This window comes from Oryza glaberrima, chromosome 5 (genome assembly GCF_000147395.1).
Source record: "Oryza glaberrima chromosome 5, OglaRS2, whole genome shotgun sequence".
Lineage (NCBI taxonomy): Eukaryota > Viridiplantae > Streptophyta > Magnoliopsida > Poales > Poaceae > Oryza > Oryza glaberrima.
This window is the reverse complement of record NC_068330.1, coordinates 20,307,703-20,329,956: the sequence shown is the minus strand read 5'-3', so window position 1 is coordinate 20,329,956 and position 22,254 is coordinate 20,307,703. Positions and strand designations below refer to the sequence as shown.

The window sequence follows — 22,254 nt, the reverse complement described above, 5'->3', positions numbered from 1 at the left end:
GTGGTGGTGGAGAGCCCCTAGCGCAAACAGGGCCTATAGTTCCCATCCTCTCCAAATTAATACAGGGAGCCTCCACCCCCACCATTTTTGCTATAGAAAAGATACTACTGCATGATGATTGATGAGTAGTTTCTTTTGAAAAAAAAAATGATTGAGGAGTAGTTGTAAAATGTAGAAGAGTGGTACTTCTGGAGGGTGGAAAAACATATATGGAATATCCTTTTATCGGACTGCTCCATGTTTAGATGTAAGCAGAACACATGGACAGCGTCAGGCTTGATAATGTCTTTTTCCCCCAGAAAGGAAGGATTAACACTCTAACTAAGTAACTCGTGATGACCTTCGGATATGATAGAGCTTTACAGATATGGAGTATACTCATTCACGAGCCTTGTCTTACCCCGTACATCACGGATTCACATCAAGACCAGAATTCTGCCCACCACTGGCATTATTGTCCTCCAAGATGAAGGACAGTGGTAGGCGCAAGTGCACGACTCTACAAGTTCTGCACAGTAAGAGAGCAACGACGACGATGACGGGTCAGTCAGTCAAGTCAGAGTAACATGGTCACTGAACTGTTCTACATATCGTGCACGGGAGACCCCTCTCCTCGTCAGTTTCAACCAACGGAGTGGTCTCTCTTTTGAGATCCTCGAACGAATTCTCAGGTCTTCGCGAGAGCGCGAGCGTGATCAGACGCGCCTAAGAACAAAAACCTGCCATTCCTGCCGAACAAATTGAAACGCCGCACGTCGCATGCTGGCCGTGATGGTCACTCACTCATCACGCCCAGATGGCGATCATGGACATGAGCCCTGCGCCGAGCAGCAACGCGACGTTCATGGCGAGCTGCAGGCGTCCCCTGCTCTGCACCTTGGTCTTCATGAAGTCCTCGGCGAGGATGTCGACGAGCGCCATGTAGACGAGTATCCCCGCTGCCGCCGCCTCGAGGAGCCCCTGCACCACCAGCGCCGTTGGGCTGTTCGCGTCGTAGACGGAGGAGATCCCGATCCCGACGGCGATGCCGGCCGGCGTCGTCAGGGAGAAGAAGAGCGCCATCGTCACCACTGACCTGACACGGAACTTTGCCTGCAGAAACAAGAAAGAACAGGTTATATTATAAGTTATTTTAACTTTTTTCTTAATCAAACTTATTTAAGTTTACCTAAATTTATAGAAAAATTAAGGAGTATTAAGAAAACCGCAGTAAGTTTTTTGAGTGAAAAATTTTCACATATAACTATAATATAATTGAAGTGAAATTACATTGTAACCACACTGCAACTGCGTTGTAACTGTAATATAACTTATATAAAACTTATATTCTACTATGTTTTGGTTAGCATCAAGTTCTTACGCGTGAAATGGGTGAAAATTTCTTTCTACCAATTATTTTCCTTCATACACAAATCTCGATGTGATCTGATGGCCACAAATCTGAAAGTTTTTTGGGGGCAAAAAAAACTTGCGGAAGTTTTCTAGCAATTCTGAAAAATTATTAACATCTACAATACGAAATTAATTTCATTAAAATTAACATAAAATATATTTTGATAATATATTTGTTTTGGGTTAAAATGTTGTTATATTTTTCTATAAACTTAGTCAAATTTTAAAAAGAAAGTTAGAACGATTAATAATAATATAAAATAGAAGGATTACTTTTGATTGAGATTAATTAGTGGAGGCCCAGCCGCCCAGGGAAGTAGGATGGGATGCGATTTGAGTCGTGATTTAACAACTGGGCCCCTCAAAGTACTAAGGCCCATCTGTAAATCTGCAAAATCGGAACGTCTTTTTCTAACTTTTTGGTAGTACAAGACATCAGTTGTCCTCTTGTTTGAAATCGGTATCTTCGGACGAGTTAGTAAGCACGATGGATTGATAGGATGAACACCAAAAACGTTGAAATCTTTCTCTCTCTCTCTCTCTCTCTCTCTCTCTCTCTCTCTCTCTCTCTCTCTCTCTCTCTCAAAAACAGGTTGAAATTGACAATTGTGAGTGCGGAGTAAATGTGTGGGTAAATCACCTGAACGATGCATCCGCCGAGCCCGATGCCCTCGAAGAACTGATGAAACGTCAGCGCCGGCACGAGCGGCCGCACCGTGCTCGGGAAGTCGGAGGCGCCCAGCGACATCCCGATGATGAGCGAGTGCACCACCACTCCCAGCTCCAGCACCTCCACCATCAAGGACGCACAAGCAAAATCGATTAAGAAAATAAGAACAGAAATTTTGATTGACTTTTCTTAATTTGGTTGCGATTTTTTGTTTTCACAGCTCTGTTTCTTGAATGGCGCGGTGGCGGGAGATGTAGTATGACATACCTGAGAGATGACGCGGTGGCGGACGAGGTCTTCCTCGCCGGCGGGAGCGACGGACATGACGGACATGCCGTGGGCGTGGCCGTGGCTGTGCTCGTCGGAGGCCTCCAGGTCGTCGGCTGGCTCGTCGGCGACGGCCGCGGCCTTCCTCTTGGCGTCCGTGCGGTGGAAGTACCCCGTGGCGACGGTGTCGACGATGAGCGTGCCGATGGCGGAGACCATGGCGACCATGCCGGCGAACGGGAAGCGCTTCCACGGGCCGCCGACGAGGCACGGCGAGCTGAGCGCCTCGAAGGCCGCGGGGAGGATGTGCACCAGGCCCGTGGCGAGGATGACGCCGCCGGCGAAGGCCTTGACGGAGAGGAACACGTCCGTCTCCGGCTGGATCGCCGGGAACCTGCCGCCCAGGGACGGCAGCGCCGCCCCGACGGCGCTCCCGGCGAGGATGCAGAAGATGGCGATGACCTTGAGCCGCAGCGCCTGCGCCTTGTCCCGCCCCGCCGTGTCCGTCGCGCAGTCGCACTCCGCTGCCGCCGCGTGCGCCGGCAGGTAGCACGCCGCCACCAGAAAGAGCAGGACGAACACCTTGGTCATCGCCGCCGTCGCCATCGCCGATGGCTCACCTGCAGCTAAGCTTAGCTCGCGCGGCGAGATGTCGCGGCGTTTCGCAGCGGAGGTTCAGGTTGGCACATGCGCGAGCTAAGCTCCGCTTCGTTCTTCTAGGCCTTTTGAACCCGTGGACTCTCCATTTCAGTACATTCTCTAGTATATATGCTCCGATCCGTTGCATGTAAACAAACAAATTTAAAAAAGAAGAGAAATAATTGATTGCTGGGGCGTTCGCGCGCTCAACTGAGATTAAATTATAACTACTTAGTTAATTAATTCTTCGAGCAACAATAACAGTCTGGCTGGCCTTGATGCGTTTCCAATTTTTTGTGTGGTTTGCCTTTGCCACAACAGGTATATGCATGAAAATGTGAAACATGCACTAATCCGGTTCTTCTATTTCAATGAAATTGGTCAAAAAAAAAAAGAGAAAGAAATTCAATTTTGTAGGACACAGGAGCAGGTGAGGATGCCACCTCCTCCACCAAATGTGAGATGCACATGTCGATTCCTCTGTTTTCGAAGCAGAAAAGAATTGAAGTGTGTACTTGCTGCTCCATGCTTGCCGTACTTAATTACTCTCATCAAAGCATGCATGATAGATCTTCAGACCTAACGAGGAATTAAAGAACTACTCGTACTTCTATTACTACTCTTCGCAGAGACGAAACCGGAGCTGGAATTATTAATTAATAAATAAATAAACTATGAGCTCCTCCAAAAATAATTAGCTAGCAGCATCTAATCTACTGGTAGTTTATGGAAGTCGTCTCCATGATAGTACTGATTGAAAATTGGCAGTGTTGCTATAGTGTCGACATTCATCGATTGGAAGTATGCAAAGCTAGGTCATCTCTCCTAGATTAGATTACATTTGCTAATCTAGTGCCAATCTAGTGGAGTTGCCTAGCTATCTGGACTTTTCAAGTGTTGTTAAAGGACATACTAGTGCTGTGTTTAGTTTGTAAAATTGAGGAGAAGTTTAGAAAAATTAAAGTTGGTAGTTTGAAAAAAAAAGTTAAGAGTTTATGTGTGTAGAAAAATTTTGGATGTGATGGAAAGTTGGAAGTTTAGGGAAAGTTTGGTGTGAACTAAACGGAGCCTAGATTAGATTTAGCAGACGAAGTTTCTACAGCAAGCCACCGTACTTGATATAATTCTTTCTGTTGTACACGGCGACATTCTGGCGACGTATATATATGCAGTCAAAGTTTTGTGACTTAATAGTTAATACATATATAATGGTATTCATATTTATCGAACAAAAATATAAAGAGATGAATCATCGAGGAAAGCACTAAAGATGTGGTTATATAGGGGTTCAAAATCCTGGTGCTGATGAGTGTACGCTCTCGTTGGTGCATTTATAACAAGGATTTAGTGAGGCACGTGATTTGTTGCCGGTATTACTAAATAATCCTTAATATGTCATTTCAACAATCAAGCAAGGAGTAAACACTATATTAGTTATTAACAATAAATAAATTTTTTTTATGCTATGTTTGGAGAGAAATAAATTTAATAGCTAGCTCTGTAGGAGATTGTAAATGAAATATTATGTTGTTGGCCAAGATTTGCATCGCGAGATGTGGAAGGTGTGTTTAGTTCACTCCAAAATTGAAAGTTTAATTGAAATTGGAACAATGTGATGGAAAAGTTGAAAATTTATGTGTGTAGGAAAGTTTTGATGTGATGGAAAAGTTGAAAGTTTGAAGAAAAAGTTAGGAACTAAACCAGGCCGAAGATAGGAAAAAATGATGAAAAGCTAAGGTTTAATCATGAAACAAACTAAATAATATCCCGTGCATTGATACGAAATATATGGATAAATATATATTAAGTATTTAAAAAATGATGGATAAATATGTTAAAAATTACGGAAATGATGTGAGAGGCGATAATTGAATATGCTTTGCGTGTTATTTTGTAAGATTCAATAAATTATTGATGATATTGCATGCTTGTAATTATTGCTAGTGGATAATGATGTAGCATGTTTACGTGTTGAGGTTTAAATTTAATAGGTTATAACTTTATACAAAGTATAGATTTAATAGACATGAATTCGCCGCAAGTCTTTATCTCTTTTGTCTTTTGAACATTATCAATAAAAATTTAGTGAGACCAAAGATTTGTTGTTGCCGTAGTCCCAGTTGATTTCATTGTGTGTTAAGACTTTCGCTACAGGATCTATGATGGACAAACACTATCAGGGATAATAGAAAACTGACAAGGATTGCTCGACATGAGTAGGATGATATGAACATGAAAAACCAACTGTCAGGGATAATAAAAACTGAAAAGGATTACCCGACATGAGTAGAATAACATAAACATGAAAAACCAACATGAGTAGTTGAGTAGGACATAAAAAAACACATGTTAAGTACCGGTGTGAAAATGTTTCGTGACGGTTTATCGACAGAGATAATCGAGAGGGAGCGATTCCCTACTGGTGGCTTAATACTCCCTCCGTCCCGAAAAGAGGCAAACCCTGGGTTTCTGTGTCCAACTTTGACTGTCCGTCTTATATGAAATTTTTTTATAATTCGTATTTTCATTATTGTTAGATGATAAAACATGATTAATATTTTATGCGTGCCTTGTCTTATTTTTTTCATAATTTTTTTAAATAAGACGAACGGTCAAATGTTGGACACGGAAACCAGGGTTTGTCTTTTTTTTTTTGGGACGGAGGGAGTACACCTTAGGAATATGGCAGTACAGTGTGCACCCAAGAAGAAAATATCTCCCCTTTATGTCAGATCGGTTTTCTAGTAGTTGTCTCTCTTTTATCTCTTTTAGGGCTGTGTTAAACTTCAGTCCTTTTTCATCACATCAACCTGTCATATACACATAACTTTTCAGTCACATCATCTTCAATTTCAACCAAAATCTAAACTTTGCGCTGAACTAAACACAGCCTAGGCTTTGTTCGGTTAATCCCTTTCACAAAATGATTGAAGGGGAATTAGAGATAACTTATACCACTCCTATTGAGATGTGAAATTAGTCCCCTTCAATTCATTCATTATAGGGATTAACCGAATAAACCCTAGCTAGGCGTGATTTGATGGTGTGTGCAATTATCAATAAGTTATTATTAAATTACTCCGATTCCATTATGTTCCGCCATTTTTCGCGTAAAGATAAATAAAAAATGGCGTCAACTACAAGTCAATTAGTACTACTAGTACCAAAGATCATAAAACGATAGAACCTGCAGTTTGAATTAATGATTGCGACTAAGAAAGCGCACCAACTTTTTCTGAGCCAGACAATGGACAATGAAATGGCACCATATGCAGCTTTATTTCGTTTGTTGAACTTCTGAACGAATGTCATAATTAATTTATTTAAAAACAATAGTTTCATAAGGAATTTGTTCCGTGCCTCTTTACACAAAAATCACACGGAATTTATTCTGTACCTTTTTTTACATCAAATAGTCAAGAATCAAAACGAGAAAAAAAAACACGCTCGCAATGTCCCAAAAACAAATTGAAAAAAAAGTACTCCCTCTGTCCCATCATATAAAGGATTTTGGGTGGACGTGACATATGCTAGTACTACCTCCATCCCAAAATAAGTGCAGCCGTGGATATCCGTGCCCAACGTTTGATCGTCCGTCTTATTTGAAAAATTTGTGAAAAATTTGAAAATATTTAGTCACACATAAAGTACTATTCATGTTTTATCATCTAATAGCAATAAAAATACTAATCATAAAAAATTTTCAAATAAGACGAATGATCAAACGTTAAACGTGAATAGTGCAAAACTGCACTTATTTTGGGACGGAGGGAGTATAACGAATCTGGACAAACGGTATGTCCAGATTCATTGTACTTGGATATGTTACATCTATTCAAAATCCCTTTTGTTATAAGACGGAGTGAGAGTGGTCAGATATTTAAGGAGTTTCTTCTTAAGTTTTATTCAAGCCCAAATACCAAGCAAGGACATCAAAGCTATCCCAACCAGCAGCGAGATGCTGATGATGAGCTGCAACCTTCCGCTCTTCCGCACCCTAGGGTTCATGAAATCTTCAGCTAGAAGGTCGACGAGCGCCATGTAGTTGAGGATTCCAGCAGCCGCCGCGTCAAGAATGCCTTCCACGATCAGGGCCGTGGGGCTATTCTCATTGTAGGCGGAGGAGATGCCGATACCGATCATAATCCCAACCGGTGTGGTTAGCGAGAAGAAGATGGCCATTGTCACTGCAGACTTAAGATGGAACCTAGCCTGCAATTATATATTAAGTGGGTAAATTTCACCGCCCTATATATCGATCAGCGTGCATTTATATAAAATGATATTTCTACGTTTGAAAGGAGTCTCACTACTGATATTTTTTTTTTGGAATCTAAAATTCTCGTATTTTCTTTTAATGTATCTAACATCTTTTACTTACAAGTGTTTTTTTTCTTTCTACATGTTAAGTTTTGAAGGTTATGAATAAAACTAAGAGTCATAGACAAATTTGTGTGGAAAAATCCGTTACTTATGTTTCTAAGTTTCATAACCTAGTTATTCTTTAACAAATATAGTAAAAAGGTTGATAATTTATTCCTTCGACCTAGTTAAATGGGTTTCTCTTGACAAAGCTAGCAAGATCACACACTCACACCATCCATGATATCACACTGCTATAGGATACCTTATAAATGCTAGTTTTAGACCATCACGTCAGTCTTGGTTTGTTTCTCGAACCGGCACCTATACATGTCATCAATGCCGGTTTTTGCTCTATTTGAGTGTGCACAGTGTTGTGCGGGGAGGAGACCCATCGGGACGGATTTTTTGTCTAACTGGCACTGGTAGGACGTCTCATATGAGATGTTATTATAGTAGTATCATCTTTTAGAGAAAAATAAAGTGGTACAGAACCAGTTAACCATACACCGAAGAGCTGAAGTCTGTAGATAAATGTTGCACCTTGGTAAGCTAGCGAGCTGACAAGAATGAAGGCTGACCACTTACCATGCTGTATATCTGTACTTTCCTAGGCTCGATCCCACGTTCCCACCGGCCTGGCTAATGGAGCCATCGATCCCCATCCGCCCCTATACACTCCTCTCCGGGTGTGGCTAATGAGCGATCGATCGCTTGGTCCCCATGCCCCCGTACACACCTCTCCTCCCTTCCCCCTCCCCTTCTTCTCTTCCTAATACACTATAAATTTAAAAAAAAATAAAAAAACAAAGTTGGAAAAATTTATGTATAGAAATACTATATTAAAAAATATTTGAATTCAAATTCAAATTTGAAACGGGTATGTAAACTTTTTACTTATAAACTTTGGGTCTATAAACTAATATTTGAATTCAAATTTAAATTTGAATCGGGTATATAAACTTTTGACTTATAAACTTTGGGTCTATAAACTTTAGGTGTATAAACTTTAGATGTATAGAAATACTATATATAAAAAATATTTGAATTCAAATTTAAATTTGAATAAATATAATTCAAATTCAAATTTGAATCGGGTATGTAAACTTTTGATTTATAAACTTTGGGTCTTAGATGTATAGAAATACTATATAAAAAAAATTTGAATAGGATATATAAACTTTTGACTTATAAACTTTGGGTCTCTAAATTTTAGATGTGTAAACTCGAGGTGTATAAACTTTAGGTGCATAAATTTACTAAAATAGGAAAGTAATGCGGTGCCAAAAAAGGAAACCACGTGGAGGAGAGGGGGAGACCAGATCCGATCGCCCCTGGTGTCCTCGAGTGATCAATCGCCCATTAGGAGTTTCGCTCCTCGCCTCCCTTCCCCCTCCCCTTCTTCTCTTCCTACTACACCATAAATTTAAAAAAAAATAAAAAAACAAAGTTGGAAAAATTTATGTATAGAAATACTATATATAAAAAATATTTAAATTCAAATTCAAATTTGAAACGGGTATGTAAACTTTTGACTTATAAACTTTGGGTCTATAAATTAATATTTGAATTCAAATTAAAATTTGAATCGGGTATGTAAACTTTTGACTTATAAACTTTGGGTGTATAAACTTTAGATGTATAGAAATACTATATATAAAAAATATTTGAATTCAGATTCAAATTTGAATCGGATATAATTCAATTTCAAATTTGAATCGGGTATGTAAACTTTTGACTTATAAACTTGGGGTCTATAAACTTTAGGTGTATAAACTTTAGATGTATAGAAATACTATATATAAAAAATATTTGAATTCAAATTCAAATTTGAATCGAATATAATTCAAATAGAAATTTAAATCGGGTATATAAACTTTTGACTTATAATCTTTGGGTCTATAAACTTTAGGTGTATAAACTTTAGATGTATAGAAATACTATATATAAAAAATATTTGAATTTAAATTCAAATTTGAATCGGATATATAAACATTTGATTTATAACTTTGGGTTTCTAAACTTTAGATGTGTAAATTTGAGGTGTACAAACTTTAGGTGCATAAATTTATTAAAATAGTAAAGTAATGCGGTGCCAAAAAAAAGAAAACCAGGTGGAGGGAGAGGGGGGGATCCGAATCTGATCGCGATCGCTAGGGGCGATCGATCGCCCCTTAGCAATCTCGATTCCGACTACCATTGAGGATGAGCATACAAACATTATGAAGTGAATGGGATACTCACGTTTGTACGCCCTTACTCACTAGTCACTACAACAATAATATTTTTGCAGATTTCTCACATTTCGTGTTGTTGGAAACACTACCATAGAATTTTAAATGGATGGCACCTAGTATGGCACCATTGGACAAAAACCCGGCCACACACGCACTCTGTACAGGTAAAAAAGAAGAGCACTGATAACAATTATTAGTGTTGGTTCCATATAAAAAGATACTAATAAATAATCGATATCAATAATAATTATCAATAGTAGTATTTTAGAAAACCGACACCCCAAAACTACTATGTGTGCTGGTTTTAGGGAACCACAAAAAACTGAGCCGATCAACCGAGTGGTTAAGTCCCATTACACGACCGACTGATCCTTGAGGGCATATGCTTCCCCTCTCCCAACCTCCCTTCGTCTCTTCGTCTCTCCCCAGCAGCCCTGCCTCTCTATGTCCACTCTCCCTTCCCTCGATCCCTGTCACTTGACCCACGCCGGCAAGCGGTACCGTAGGATCCACCTCTCCCCAGTGCGGTGACGACTCTCTACCCCTCCCTAGCACATCAGCCACTAGATCGAGCTCCCTAGAGCTCGGGGGTTGTCGGATCATGCCACTTGGAGCTTGGGGGCCATCGGTTGAGCTTGCTGACGTTAGATTTGTCGTCACCTTACCGATCGAGTTAGCGGTGGCGAGGTCGGATCCATCCAGATCCCATCATGATGCCATCAAGTCTTACCATCGATAACCCATGTACCTGGTTGTATTCATGTCCCATTTTCCCATCACTGCTGCTAACCCCATCGACGACGAGAAGAAAAAAGTATGAGGATAAGTTCACCATATCGGATTTATGATGTGATTCAATTCTTTTTTTCTTGTTGTTTCTTTTTGAGAGAATCTATTCTATACCACTGAGCTTGCTCAAGTTCAACAATTTGCCATCAACATTGTCGTTTTCTATAATATACCGACGACTTTATTAATTGTTCTACAATACGTCATTGGGCTAAGTATTCTTTTCAAAAATACCTAAAATACCCCTATGGATATATGAGGTTAACAATTGATTTATCTAATTTGAAGTTTCAAAAAAAAATGAAAACTTTCATGTGGCCTTCTTATACAACATGGAAATTTGTATAGAAGTTTTGAGTTTTTTACATTTCTATTTTTTAAAAAATATATAACTTATTTGTTATATGCTATATAAAAATACTTTTTTACTGTTGTTTTTAATATAAATCATCTTTCATACACTACATAAGATATTTTTATTCTATTATGTCTTATATAAGCAAATTCTCTTTCACATACCACATAAAAATATTTTTTCTAAAAACTAAATATACCAGAAAAAAACTTGAAACTTGTATACAAACTTCCATGTTGTGTAAGGATGCCATTTAAAAATTTTCATTTTTTTTGAAACTTCTAATGAGATAAATCAATTGTTAATCTTGTATGTTTCTAAGGGTATTTTGGGTATTTTTGAAAAGAAGGCCCAGCCCAATGACACATTGTAGAACAATTGATAAAGTCGTCGGTATATTATAGAAAAAGATAATATCGATGGAAAATCATTAAACTTGAATAAACTCAGTATAGAGTAGATTCTCTCTTTCTTTTTTGGTTTGAAACTTAGATCCTTTTCATTTGAAGGTATACACGTTATGTGATGTGAATGGTAGACACGTGATTCCATGAGATTTGTGATTCAGATATGTCTTTTGTCTTTTAGTTTGTCATGGTAGATATTCTTTTGTCTTGAAGCATTTCCGTTTTGTGAGTAGTCCCACACTCCCACATAAAGCACATAAAGACTGCATGTAATTTACAGAGTTTATAGTTTCTATAATCCTCTAACTCAAATCCGGCTCAGCCTGTTTTTTTTTCGAGAGCTCAGCCTTTTTTTACTCGTTCGTCACAGATGAGCCCTTTTCAGTGCCGAGAACATAGAGCCACGGTGCCAGATCCAAATCTAGCACAGTTGGCCCTTTTGGAACCGACACTGAATTAGTGTCGTGTGGTAGTGAAAGGAAAACACATACCTGAACAATGCATCCTCCCAGCCCTATCCCTTCGAAGAACTGATGAAATGTTAACGCGGCCACGAGCGGTCTGATCGTGCTTGGGCTCTCGGATGCACCTAGGGATATCCCGATGATAATCGAATGCACTATGATACCCAGCTCAAACACCTTCATCCACACATGCAAATTCATATCAAACCAAGAAACGTATGAACATTAGCAAATTTAAATTAATTAACGCGCATCCATGTTCATCGCCCAGCTATATATATATATATATATATATATATATATATATATATATATATATATATATATATATATATATATATATATATATATATATATATATATATATATATATATATATATATATATATATATATATATAAGTAAGTAAGTTGTAATTAGTGGCAAGTTAACCTGTGAGATGACGCGGTGGCGGACGAGCTTCGCGCGGTCCTCGGCGTCGTCGCAGTCGTCGGCGGCGTCGTTCGGCATCGTCGCCGACGCGATCACGGCCGACGACACGCCGTGCGCGTGCCCGCGCTCGTGGTCGTGCGACGACGACGCGTCCCCGCCGCACGCGGCGACGGCGGCCACGGCGCCGCGGCTGTCCTGCGCGCGCTGCAGGAAGTAGCCCGTGGCGATCGTGTCGAGGAGGAGCGTGGCCACGGCGGCGAGCATGGCGACGAGCCCCGTGAACGGGTACTTCCGCCACGGCCCGTCCACGAGGCACGGAGAGCCGAGCTTGTCGAAGGACACCGGGAGGATGTGCACGAACGCCGTGGCGAGGATGACGCCGGCGGCGAACGCCTTGAGGGCGAAGAAGAGGCTCGTGTCCGGGCGGAGCGCCGGGAACCTCCGGCCAAGCGACGGAATGGCGCACCCCGCTGAGCTGCCCACGAGGATGCAGAAGATGGCGATGACCTTGAGCGTCCGGGACTTGGCCGCGTCGTGGCCTTCGTCGCTGGGCTGGCACTCGCAGTCGGCGGCGGCGGCGAGGGAGAAGACGGCGAGGAGGAGGCATGCGGTTAGCTTGAGATCGAAAGCCATCTTTTTAGCCTGTGGCCAAAGATTGGTGATGATCGAACAACCAATGTGGAGATAGTATCCGTACAGTTATACTGATATAAGGGAGTCCCAACCCTCCACCTAGAATGGTGTCTATGGCATTAACTTCATTACCATGTAGGACTTTTAACTTATGTGGTACTATATTAATTAAGAGAGAGAGTGAAGAGAGGAAGAAACTGAGTCTCATGCAAGATGCAGCTTCAATATGAGAACCTATACACTAGACAATATCAAGTTTTGCATTGGGAGAGAATAGTGTCTTCATATTAGATGAAAAATAAATATGATTGGTAGAAAAGAGAGATGATGCATTTATTAATGGTCCACTTTAAGAAACTATGGGTTGTAGAGAGTGTAGTTTCTATTGTGATGTCTTATTAACATGGCACCATAGACACTGCTTATGAACATTATGGGTTGGGACTGCCCTAAGTAGAGGAGCATATATATTGATATAAAATAGTTTTATAGGCTGGATAAGAAAAAGAAAACCCTAAGAGTTACCCTAAGATGCTAGTGAAAATATAAAATAAATTACCCTAAGATCTATGAAAATATAAAATAAGTTTGTAAGTATTGATACAACAAGTGCCAACCAATCCGAGAAATATAAAGACAAGTGGATAGCAACGTATAGCTTTTTATAATATTAGTAGTTCGTAAATCTAACAAAATAGAGTAAGTCATATGGGAATAGATGTCAAATAGGAACATATTTGATGGGGCCTACTATATACGTGTTTGGTTGGCATAGTTGTCAACCGATGAACGCACATGGTGGGCCCCCACCAAATACGTGTTTGATGGGCCCCGCGATTTACGTACAATGTGCTCATCATATTGATATGTATAATTGATTATTTTGTACCAATAATTTAGAATTAACAACTTAAATGTATGAAATGCATATTTCTAATCATGAAAGTATTGTTAACAATATCATGTATGCCATGTTGACAACTCGAGATAACAAATCTAGAAGCTTGTGCCATGGGGAGCTGTATATTTTCCAGCAAAACAACCGATTATTGCATGCATTGGTGATAATCTTTTTTAAGAGATATCGACGAAATGGAAGTACATGCAAATTTTTTAATCCAATTAAATTAAAAAGCATATTCATTTTTTACCGTACGTATAATTTGATGTACGTACGTGAACATCTCCTCACTTTTCTCCACAAGAGAGATTTTCCCATCAAGCAACTTATCACCATATATACAGTTAAAGTTAATATTAGAACATGGTGAATCGTATTAGATCATTTGGAATGCAGAATAATCTTTAGTACTCCATCTAATAAAGCACACAATTAAATCACATATGTTTTCCCAGCTAGTTGAACCCTGCATACCAGCTACAACACTGAACACTGTCATCACACAACCAAATTCACCAGTAGTATTAAAGAATCACATAAAACACTGTCATCACGATCAATCTTTCGCAAAACCCGGTGTTGGCTTTGCAAATAAATAGTTGTAGTACTCTACAAGTCTATAGATTTTTTCAGATGTCGACACTATGAGTGTATGTAGAGTGTGACACATTATTGCAACATGTAGTGAGATGAGTTGCCATGGGCGAGTTCATAAGTTTAGTATTATATTAGTTGACGATGTGTCTGTTTCTGTTAACCCTGACCAGGCAAGAAGCACACCGGCCGCATGAAGTGTGCCCTAGCTCTCGAGAAGCTGCAGATAGAAGTATTTTATCCAAACTACTCATCTCGAAAACGGTGGCATGTGTCCTCATATGAGCACACATATGTCGCCATCTTTAGTGCAATCGTGTTTAGCATCTGCAAATTAACACGACTGCAGAGATAAAGAATTAATTGATACGTACGGTGGCTTCATTTGATTGGGTCATGACGATGAGACCCCAGGTTGCTATAGTAATCTAAAATGGATTTGACTTTGAGTTGCATATTACTACTCCTTTGTAATGCCATCTTCTTTCTTTCTTTTTTCCTTTGTAGAATAATTCTCGTAATGTCAAATAGAGCCTTTAAAACTTGTTGACACATATATAGTGACCGATAAGGCGATAATAGAGAATTCACGATAGCTACACGAGAAACACGCTAGGACCCTCAAATTGTACTGCGCGCATTTTGAATCGGCGGTATGGGTCTAATTAATTAGGTTTGTTGTGATGGAATGTGAAGAGGCATTTGATAGTAGTGGTAAGAGGTGTGTGATTTCAACTCTAAGATCCCGTGTTAATCCCCAACATACTTATAACTTTTTCTTAAAAGATATTTGGAGTGACATCTCTTCCTCCAAATCTCGTTTCTCTTTTCTTGTTATGGAACATGCATATCCAGGTTTGAATTCTAAACTTCACACGGTGCTCCTTTTCTTGTTACGGAACATGCATATCCAGGTTCAAATTCTAAACTTCACACGGTACTCATATTAATGGCTAATTATTCGTTTAGTGTTGTTATACAACATATATGTCGATAGCAAGGCACCCATTGTAACCCCATTAATCTCAAAAATATACTGGCCCAATTTTTTGCAGGTACTCATGGAAATAGGACGTGCGTGCGTTTATAAGGTGAGCTTTTGCATTTGCATTTGTACTATTTGTTTTTTATTAAAGAAATACTCGAACCATATAGGTCCTTGCTTTTTGACTGGTTGATATACTAGTTTGCGTTGTTGGTAGGCCGCAGGCCGTGCAGTTCGCAAGTTCACATTGTTAGGTGGGCTGAAATATCAGCCCAACTTATGCAGAAAGCAAGTTCCCCTAACATGGGCCGTGTGGCCTGTGGGAAAAGCCCAGCTCAATCTAGCCCGATCCACCTGTGAGTCTGTGACCTCGATCCAGCGCTAGGGCTGTCATTCTGGCAAGCGGCAACGGCGGCAGTGCTGGTTGCCTCCTCCGCACGCGCAACGGCGCCACCGGCGACTCTCCTCGCCGCCGGCCACCGGTCGCCTGGCCCGCCTCTCGCGCCCCGCCAGCCACCGCATCGGCGCAGATCGACGGACGCCGAGACGCGCAGCCGCAGTCGCGCAGAGGCGCCGAGTGCCTGAGGGCTCAGCCAGCCGCCGACCGCCGCGGCCGCCTGGCCCCCCTGCCCGTCTCGTCTTCTCCAGTCTCCTCCAATCCTTCGTGGCAGGTCTCCAAACTCCGGCTCCCCGCTGCGGCGCTCCACCTCCGACTCCGATTGGCGATTGGACAACACTGAAGGTCAGTGACTCTGTGACGTAACTCAATAACTTTGCCTCACTGCTTATTGTCATGGCTAATTAGTTAGCTCATAGCTTAGGTTGCCAATTTGTGATTTGTGAATGGCTGAATGGGAATAAATCGCTGCTGTTATTGTAGGATTGAAATTAGCTTATTGGGTGAAACATAAAGAGGATTGGGGATTGGTATTGACCTATTGTAATATTTGCTCATTTTGAACTTGCTTGTTAAATTAGTCGGCTATTGATGTTATAAGATACTATTGTTATATATGTGTCGCCTTTTATTCAAATTTTACTTGTATATGGGATTTGCTGTGTTTAAAAAATTTGGTAAGTGATTTGAACTATTGAAGTCGGACTAGCCAAGAAAAATTCCTAGCTACACCAATAGCCCACTTCAAGATAGCAATTAGTCTTGGTCTGTGGTTCGGCAAAATCCTGGGACTAGGGCGGAGGGCTCAGTAGGGCGAGGTGTGGCGCTCGCCGTACCTCGTGCCGCCTGCTGACCACCCCCCCTTCCCCCTTCCTCGTACTCCTCCGCGTAGAGCAACAACCGGGTCAGAGAGAATGGCGACGCAGCATCGTGAGAAGACGAGCGACGGCTGAGACGTGCTGTGGACGCGTCCGCGTGTGCCAGTGCTGGTCCTCACTGATAGCTAGTAGGTCCATTAGGCTTGTTTAGTGTAAATGCGGCCTGTCTTGTTTTGTCTCTTGAATCATCTCCTCCACCCTCCCCCAATCCATCAATCCCCTTCCCCAATCCCCATCAGTGGACGGCGGCTGCTGCGGTGCGCGCCACGCGCTGGAGGGCTGGGTGCGGTGTGGAGGGCGTGGCTGCCAGGCTTCCGGCCTCCAGGGCGCAAAGCTGCGGCTGCGGCATCCTCTCCAACCAGGCGGCAGCGCGACCAGCCGCCAGGGACCAGGGGGGCCTGCGAGCAGTGTAGGATCGCACAAGACCAAACAAACCTACCAGAGGGGGGTGAATGGTATGGAAGACCAAAAACCCAAAAATCTTTTGCGGAATTAAAGATTACCCTCAAACGAAGTAGATGACGAAGTCCAGTCGCCGTTGGTCGAACCGCCCACCTGCCGCCGGTCAGACCGCCGAAGCCTCGCCGGTCAGACCGCCGAAGCCTCGCCGGTCAGACCGTCCGAACACCTGCGGTCGGACCGCCACTATCCCACTGGTCAGACCGCGCGCGCACCTGCGGTTAGACCGTCGGGACCCAGAAACACCGGTAGATGACAAACTTGAAGATGTAGATTGAAACTTTTTGACTTTATTGCATCAACTAGTGTTTACAAAGTGCACCAACAGCACTCCTCACCAAAATCTCGAACTAAACTCGAAACCCTAACTTTCTCTCAACTTGTGTCTCTCTAAAACTGATACCAGGAGGCCTCACCCTCCCTCTCTATTTATACCATAAAAACCCCCTACTCAAAGTAGGTGTAGAACTCCTATTCACAATAGGACTCAATCCCTTAGTTTCCAAACCTATTACAATTTACCAAAACCTGCTCCCACACCGGCCGCAGATAATCACACCGAGTCAGACTCCCTTCTCTGTCTCTTGCTCGGTCTCCTCCTCTGCATCGATCTCTCCCTGCGTGCCGCCTCCGTTCCCGAGTCGGCCTCTCGCATGAGCCTGTCTTCCTGGCCAACCAATCACAAGTCATCAACACACATGCATACCGCACGTGAGCTACCCGGCCTGCACACACGCATGCATCGATCACCATACATATGCATACTGCACGGCACAGTACATACATATGCATGCCATGCTACAGTACCTCGCTGTACTGCAGCGCCATGTACTCTTCTCCAGTTTCTTCCAATCTCCTTCGCGAACACCGACGCTTGCACGCACACCTCGTGAAGCTTGTTGCGAAGATCTCTCCCACACGGTGTCCATCCACCGTATGCCATCTCGTATCCAACTTCATCACCCGGTATCCTTGACCGTCTGGAACTCAACTCCTCCCTAAGTCTAGTCCCGATCCCCACCGTTGACCGAAGTTGACCTCCAAGAATCCTGACTCTAGTCACCTTCTCACATGGTATCCCAACCGCACTAGAACTCTGTTCCTCCCTGAACATAGTCCCGGTCCTCACCATTGACCAAGGCTGACCTCAAGTCATCTGCACACAATCAGACAAAACAACCGTTTCTGGGCACATATATCACAACCTGACCCACATTAGTCACACGCACTCACACCAACATCCACACATCTTTTCAAACCAATTCATCGATTAAATCATTTGCATAACCAATTGTTCATCACAAATATTAATCATGACAACGATTTCACAAGCAGGGTGGGACGAAGGGCACAACATCTGTGCAGGCGTGCAGCACCAAGCAGTGACAGCAAGCAAGCCAACTAGCCAAGTATCCATCACTCCATCAACAGATTCTACATATGTGAACACTAATCAATCTTTGGTACTAGTTGTTTTGTAGATTCCACATATATATCTATCTATTCTTAGTACTGTAGTTCCTATATGTGATGTGTTGTTGAAAACATGAATCTTGAGAAGATGAGATATTTTCTAAGTACCTATTCTTCTATCTACACTTGTTTGCAAATGGATGATGAATCATGAACTTGTGAGTAGTTCTTGTTTGCCATGCTTAATGTAGACTTATTGAGATGATATTGTGTCGTATAATGACGTGCATTGAGATTTTTCGTTCTGTGCTAACTTCCGTGGTAATTCATAGGCCACACCTAAATTTTTTTCCTTCCTCCGGCACTGATGGTAATATTTGCTCATTTTGAACTTGCTTGTTAAATTAGTTGGTTATGATGTTATAAGATACTATTGTTATATCTGTGACGCCTTTTATTCAAATTTGTACTTGTATATGGGATTTCCAGTGTTTAGAAATTTTGATTAGTGATGTGAACTTTTGAAGTCGGACTAGCCAACGAAAAATTCCTAGCTACTCCAATAGCCCACTTCAAGATAGCAATTAGTGTTGGCCCAGGGCTTGGCAAAATCCTGGGTCCGCCAGTGAGCCTCCTAGCTCTTCCTCCTCAAGGAGGTCTGCACCGAGGGCTGCCTCGGCTTGGAGGTCTCTTCTTGCCAAGCTGCTGCAAGCTGGCAAGGTAAGTTCCTTTGCAGAATCAATGTGCCACCGGAGGGAGGGGGAACAAGGGGCTTGGGGCTGGCCAGTCACAGGGCATAGGGAGGTCTGCGGCCTGCTGGCCAGGGGGAGAGGATCTCACCAGCATCCAGCCCTGCTGGAGAGAGGGACGAGAGAACTTCTGGAGTGGGATGATGGAAAGAGAGGAAGAAGGTCATAGGGGCAATTTAATCAACCAATTTAGCTTCATAGTGGCATGTTTCAAAATAATTCCACTTTGGAGTGGCATATTTCTAAGTCCAAACTTTCAAGTGGCATGTATCTTAAGTGCAAACCTTGCATTCTATGCATCAATTTATTTCCTATCATCGTCTAGAGTCTGCTGCTTGTTACTTATTTTCGTTGGTTTGCAGAATTATCAAACTTGTGGTATGGAAGGCGATTCCTTTCTTATATGTTCATTTGCCTTGTGAACTGAGATTCCTCTCATTCGTGTTGAACTGTTGATTAACCACAGATCTTTCTTATAGGCATGTCAACTATTTCCGATCAGAAGAAACGGACCTTAGAAGCCCTTCAACAACGTTATGCTGCTGCAAAAGCTAAGAAACTGCAAGACAAGCCTAGGTGTCAGACAAGGAATAAAGATAGTGCGCCCAAGCCCAATCTTGATGCATCAAGGAAAGGCAAAGCTCCAGATTTCATTCCATCTCGAACTTCTGCTCCGTTTCCTTCAAAAAAAGGTTTAATGTTGCCCATCATTCTTTTGATGCAGTTTTTTTTTTCTGGCCATTTTTTCTAACACTGCTTCTGATCTCAGGTCTAGCAATCTCCAGTTCTTCTGCTTCCTCAGGTGCCTTCTTAGGCTCTAACATACGTAGATCTGTGAGTTCTGTGTGTGGCTGTTTGACATGTACATTTAACTTTGTAGGTGGAGAAACCAATCCTGTATACTCTGAACTTTCATTTGCTCCACATGATAATTTGCTCCAAAGAAGCATTTCGGTACCTATTCTCCGTGTGTGGGTTTCAAAAATTAAATTTAGGCATGAGGAAATAACTTATGATATTTATTGTAGTGTACTTCATTATTGTAGGATTTGGACAGTATGGATGTTGTGCACAATGTTGTTTATGACATAATTCAGAAAGGTGGAGATGCTAGAAAAATTACCAAGGGAGCCAAAAAGTTAAAGCTGGAAAAAGGGATTCTGCTGGATAACTATGTTCACAGGGGTCCTAGATTAGTTGACGCACAGGCAAAATCTTTGTTAATTCATTCAAAGCGATCAAAAAGGCACATGTCACTTAAGCAACATAAGAAATGTGGGTCATTTGATTTACCTGAGACACTCACACTCCGCAAGTAAGTCTTGTTCCGAATAAGTGCATAGATTGACTCCTTTTCTTGTCCTCAGTCATAATTTCCTTATCATGGTTTTCTTTTGATAAAATGGAATCCCTTTAGGGTAATGATTAAACTACACTTTACATGTTTGATTGAATCTTCACATAATATAGTACCTTTGGACATTATGTACTTTTTACATATGTGGCTTGCCCTTGCAGGTTTGACCTCTACAAGCCAATGCATGAGATGTGGAAAGAGTATATCACAGAGCTTACCAAAAGCACACCGTATGGATTCCACCATCTTTTTGGTTTTGTTATTACTGTTCTCACCTTCTGGTTCTTTACTTATTGCTTGGGGCATAGAGTTTATTCTGTTATATACTAAAACTGCAGTAAAAGCGAAAAAACATTAAGTGCACAAATGTTGGGTTCTGCTGCTACCAGTCTCTCGATGTTAGCTTCTAACCTCACTGACCTTTGGCTGCTTGTGCTTTCTTTGATAGAATTAGCTGATAGGTTTACTAATTTGATTCTACCCTTTTGAACTCAAGTTTTTCAATAAGAACTATATGCTATAATAAAATTTAGTCCACCCAAACTGCTTATGTACAGAAACTTCCTTGACTGTAGGGACTAAATCTTTTGGTATGCATATCAAATTATTGCTGAAATCAGGTTCATTTTATGGAAGTGGACTACACAAAGTTCTCAGAGATTAAATGAATATACCATTTTTAGCTCTGAATTATTAACACATTCAAAGAGTTGGATAAATCAACAAATGCAATAATGATTTCAACAGCTTAGATAAAACAATAGAGTAAGGGATCAATTCCTCCTTTTTCCAGAACTTCGTTATGACCCTTTTATTATGACCTTTCTATACCATATATGAGTTATTTAATCACAAAAAAGTATTTGTGTACTGCCTTTTCTGCAGGAAAAAGCAGTTATCTGAAAACCTCCTCTCAGCAGATCTTCATGGGGCTCTTGTAATAGGTGATTTATATGCTTAAGATGAGCTGCGTATTCAATTGCTTTCTTGTTTCTGTTAGTTTTATCATCATTTCTTATGGTTTTGTGGCTTTTGCAGTGGCAGAATGCAAATCAGCCTCTTCTTATCAAGGCGTATGCGGCATCATGATTCGCGATACTGCAGAGACTTTTGGAATCATATCAGATGACAATCACTTCCGAGGTAATTCTTCAAATTCCTGGTGCAATATTTAACCGCATATATAGGATGAATGCTATTTTCCTCAAGTCAGTGTCTGTTTCAATCATATAAATACGGTTACATCGTTCTTACGCAGCTCTTTTCCTCCATATTATGCTCATTGAGCTGTCAACTGAAAATAATGTGAGATAGCATAATAAATTTACAGTAGGAAGGTGCTCTGTTATGAAAGCTTATGTATTGCTCTGAGGGCTACGCACTTGAAATTTCCATCCAGCAACCTGAACGCTTCTTGCTCGAGACACCTGAAATACTCTTGTCAGTCAGTCCATCGGCTGGTGTTATCAATCTCTGTTTGCATGGAGACATTCGATTCTATAGATATTATCTGCATATCTTTGTGGCTTAATTACAAAGTTTGAACCTGCAGTTGTGCCAAAAGCTGGGTCAGTTTTCATCCTCCAAGCAGACTGTTGGAAGGTCACGCTGATCGGTGACAAACTGTCACCCAGGGAGAAGCTGAAGGAGAACCAGCGTCAGCAGCGAGTGCAGGCACAGATCAGATAGAGTTTTTCATCCTTTGTCTGTTGTAATTTTGGTTGTTTTTTCTCCCCCAGAAACATGTACAGGGTTTAGTTGTTTAGGTGTTGTTACTGAAGTTTAATGGTAATCTCCCTCTTCACACCTTAAGCAAGTATCACTTGAATACAACTACAGCTCTACCTTATCACTGCATTTAGAGCATGGCCCAC

General features: G+C 41.4%; 3 protein-coding genes across 5 annotated transcripts; 1 reads left to right on the top strand and 2 right to left on the bottom strand.

The window, feature by feature from the left end:
• Window positions 1-186: 186 nt before the first annotated feature.
• Window positions 187-3,056, bottom strand: LOC127773953 (zinc transporter 5). Its single transcript, XM_052300199.1, has 3 exons — window positions 2,330-3,056; window positions 2,033-2,182; window positions 187-1,092 (listed from the first exon to the last, which is right to left on the bottom strand). The coding sequence occupies exons 1-3, from the start codon at window positions 2,933-2,935 to the stop codon at window positions 787-789; spliced, it is 1,062 nt and encodes a 353-aa protein (XP_052156159.1). The 5' UTR covers window positions 2,936-3,056; the 3' UTR covers window positions 187-786.
• A 3,160-nt stretch (window positions 3,057-6,216) lies between these two features.
• LOC127773952 (zinc transporter 9) lies at window positions 6,217-12,679 on the bottom strand. Its single transcript, XM_052300198.1, has 3 exons — window positions 12,015-12,679; window positions 11,610-11,759; window positions 6,217-7,180 (listed from the first exon to the last, which is right to left on the bottom strand). Exons 1-3 carry the CDS (start codon window positions 12,645-12,647, stop codon window positions 6,875-6,877), a joined length of 1,089 nt encoding a protein of 362 aa, XP_052156158.1. The 5' UTR covers window positions 12,648-12,679; the 3' UTR covers window positions 6,217-6,874.
• A 2,857-nt stretch (window positions 12,680-15,536) lies between these two features.
• LOC127775149 (ribonuclease MRP protein subunit POP4) lies at window positions 15,537-22,192 on the top strand. Of its 3 annotated transcripts, none has more exons than XM_052301467.1 (10): window positions 15,537-15,869; window positions 18,197-18,270; window positions 19,503-19,715; window positions 19,793-19,825; window positions 19,904-19,977; window positions 20,070-20,338; window positions 20,542-20,610; window positions 21,266-21,324; window positions 21,419-21,523; window positions 21,933-22,192. In XM_052301467.1, exons 3-10 carry the CDS (start codon window positions 19,505-19,507, stop codon window positions 22,067-22,069), a joined length of 957 nt encoding a protein of 318 aa, XP_052157427.1. In that variant the 5' UTR covers window positions 15,537-15,869; window positions 18,197-18,270; window positions 19,503-19,504; the 3' UTR covers window positions 22,070-22,192. The 3 variants fall into 3 exon arrangements, with proteins under 3 accessions (XP_052157427.1, XP_052157425.1, XP_052157426.1); XM_052301465.1 differs by having other exon boundaries at window positions 18,197-18,324; XM_052301466.1 differs by lacking the exon at window positions 18,197-18,270.
• The last annotated feature ends 62 nt before the right edge of the window (window positions 22,193-22,254 follow it).

Bases quoted from the DNA above. Each gene is read 5' to 3' on its own strand.
- LOC127773952 (XM_052300198.1), bottom strand. From the start codon at position 12,647: ATGGCTTTCGATCTCAAGCTAACCGCATGCCTCCTCCTCGCCGTCTTC. The intron at 11,760-12,014 runs GTTAACTTGCCA...GTGTGGATGAAG, and splicing joins GCCACCGCGTCATCTCACAG to GTGTTTGAGCTGGGTATCAT. The intron at 7,181-11,609 runs GTATGTGTTTTC...ATATAATTGCAG, and splicing joins TGGGAGGATGCATTGTTCAG to GCTAGGTTCCATCTTAAGTC.
- LOC127773953 (XM_052300199.1), bottom strand. From the start codon at position 2,935: ATGGCGACGGCGGCGATGACCAAGGTGTTCGTCCTGCTCTTTCTGGTG. The intron at 2,183-2,329 runs GTATGTCATACT...TTGATGGTGGAG, and splicing joins GCCACCGCGTCATCTCTCAG to GTGCTGGAGCTGGGAGTGGT. The intron at 1,093-2,032 runs GTGATTTACCCA...TTGTTTCTGCAG, and splicing joins TCGGCGGATGCATCGTTCAG to GCAAAGTTCCGTGTCAGGTC.
- LOC127775149 (XM_052301466.1), top strand. From the start codon at position 19,505: ATGTCAACTATTTCCGATCAGAAGAAACGGACCTTAGAAGCCCTTCAA. The intron at 19,826-19,903 runs GTGCCTTCTTAG...TTAACTTTGTAG, and splicing joins CAGTTCTTCTGCTTCCTCAG to GTGGAGAAACCAATCCTGTA. The intron at 20,611-21,265 runs GTATGGATTCCA...CCTTTTCTGCAG, and splicing joins GAGCTTACCAAAAGCACACC to GAAAAAGCAGTTATCTGAAA.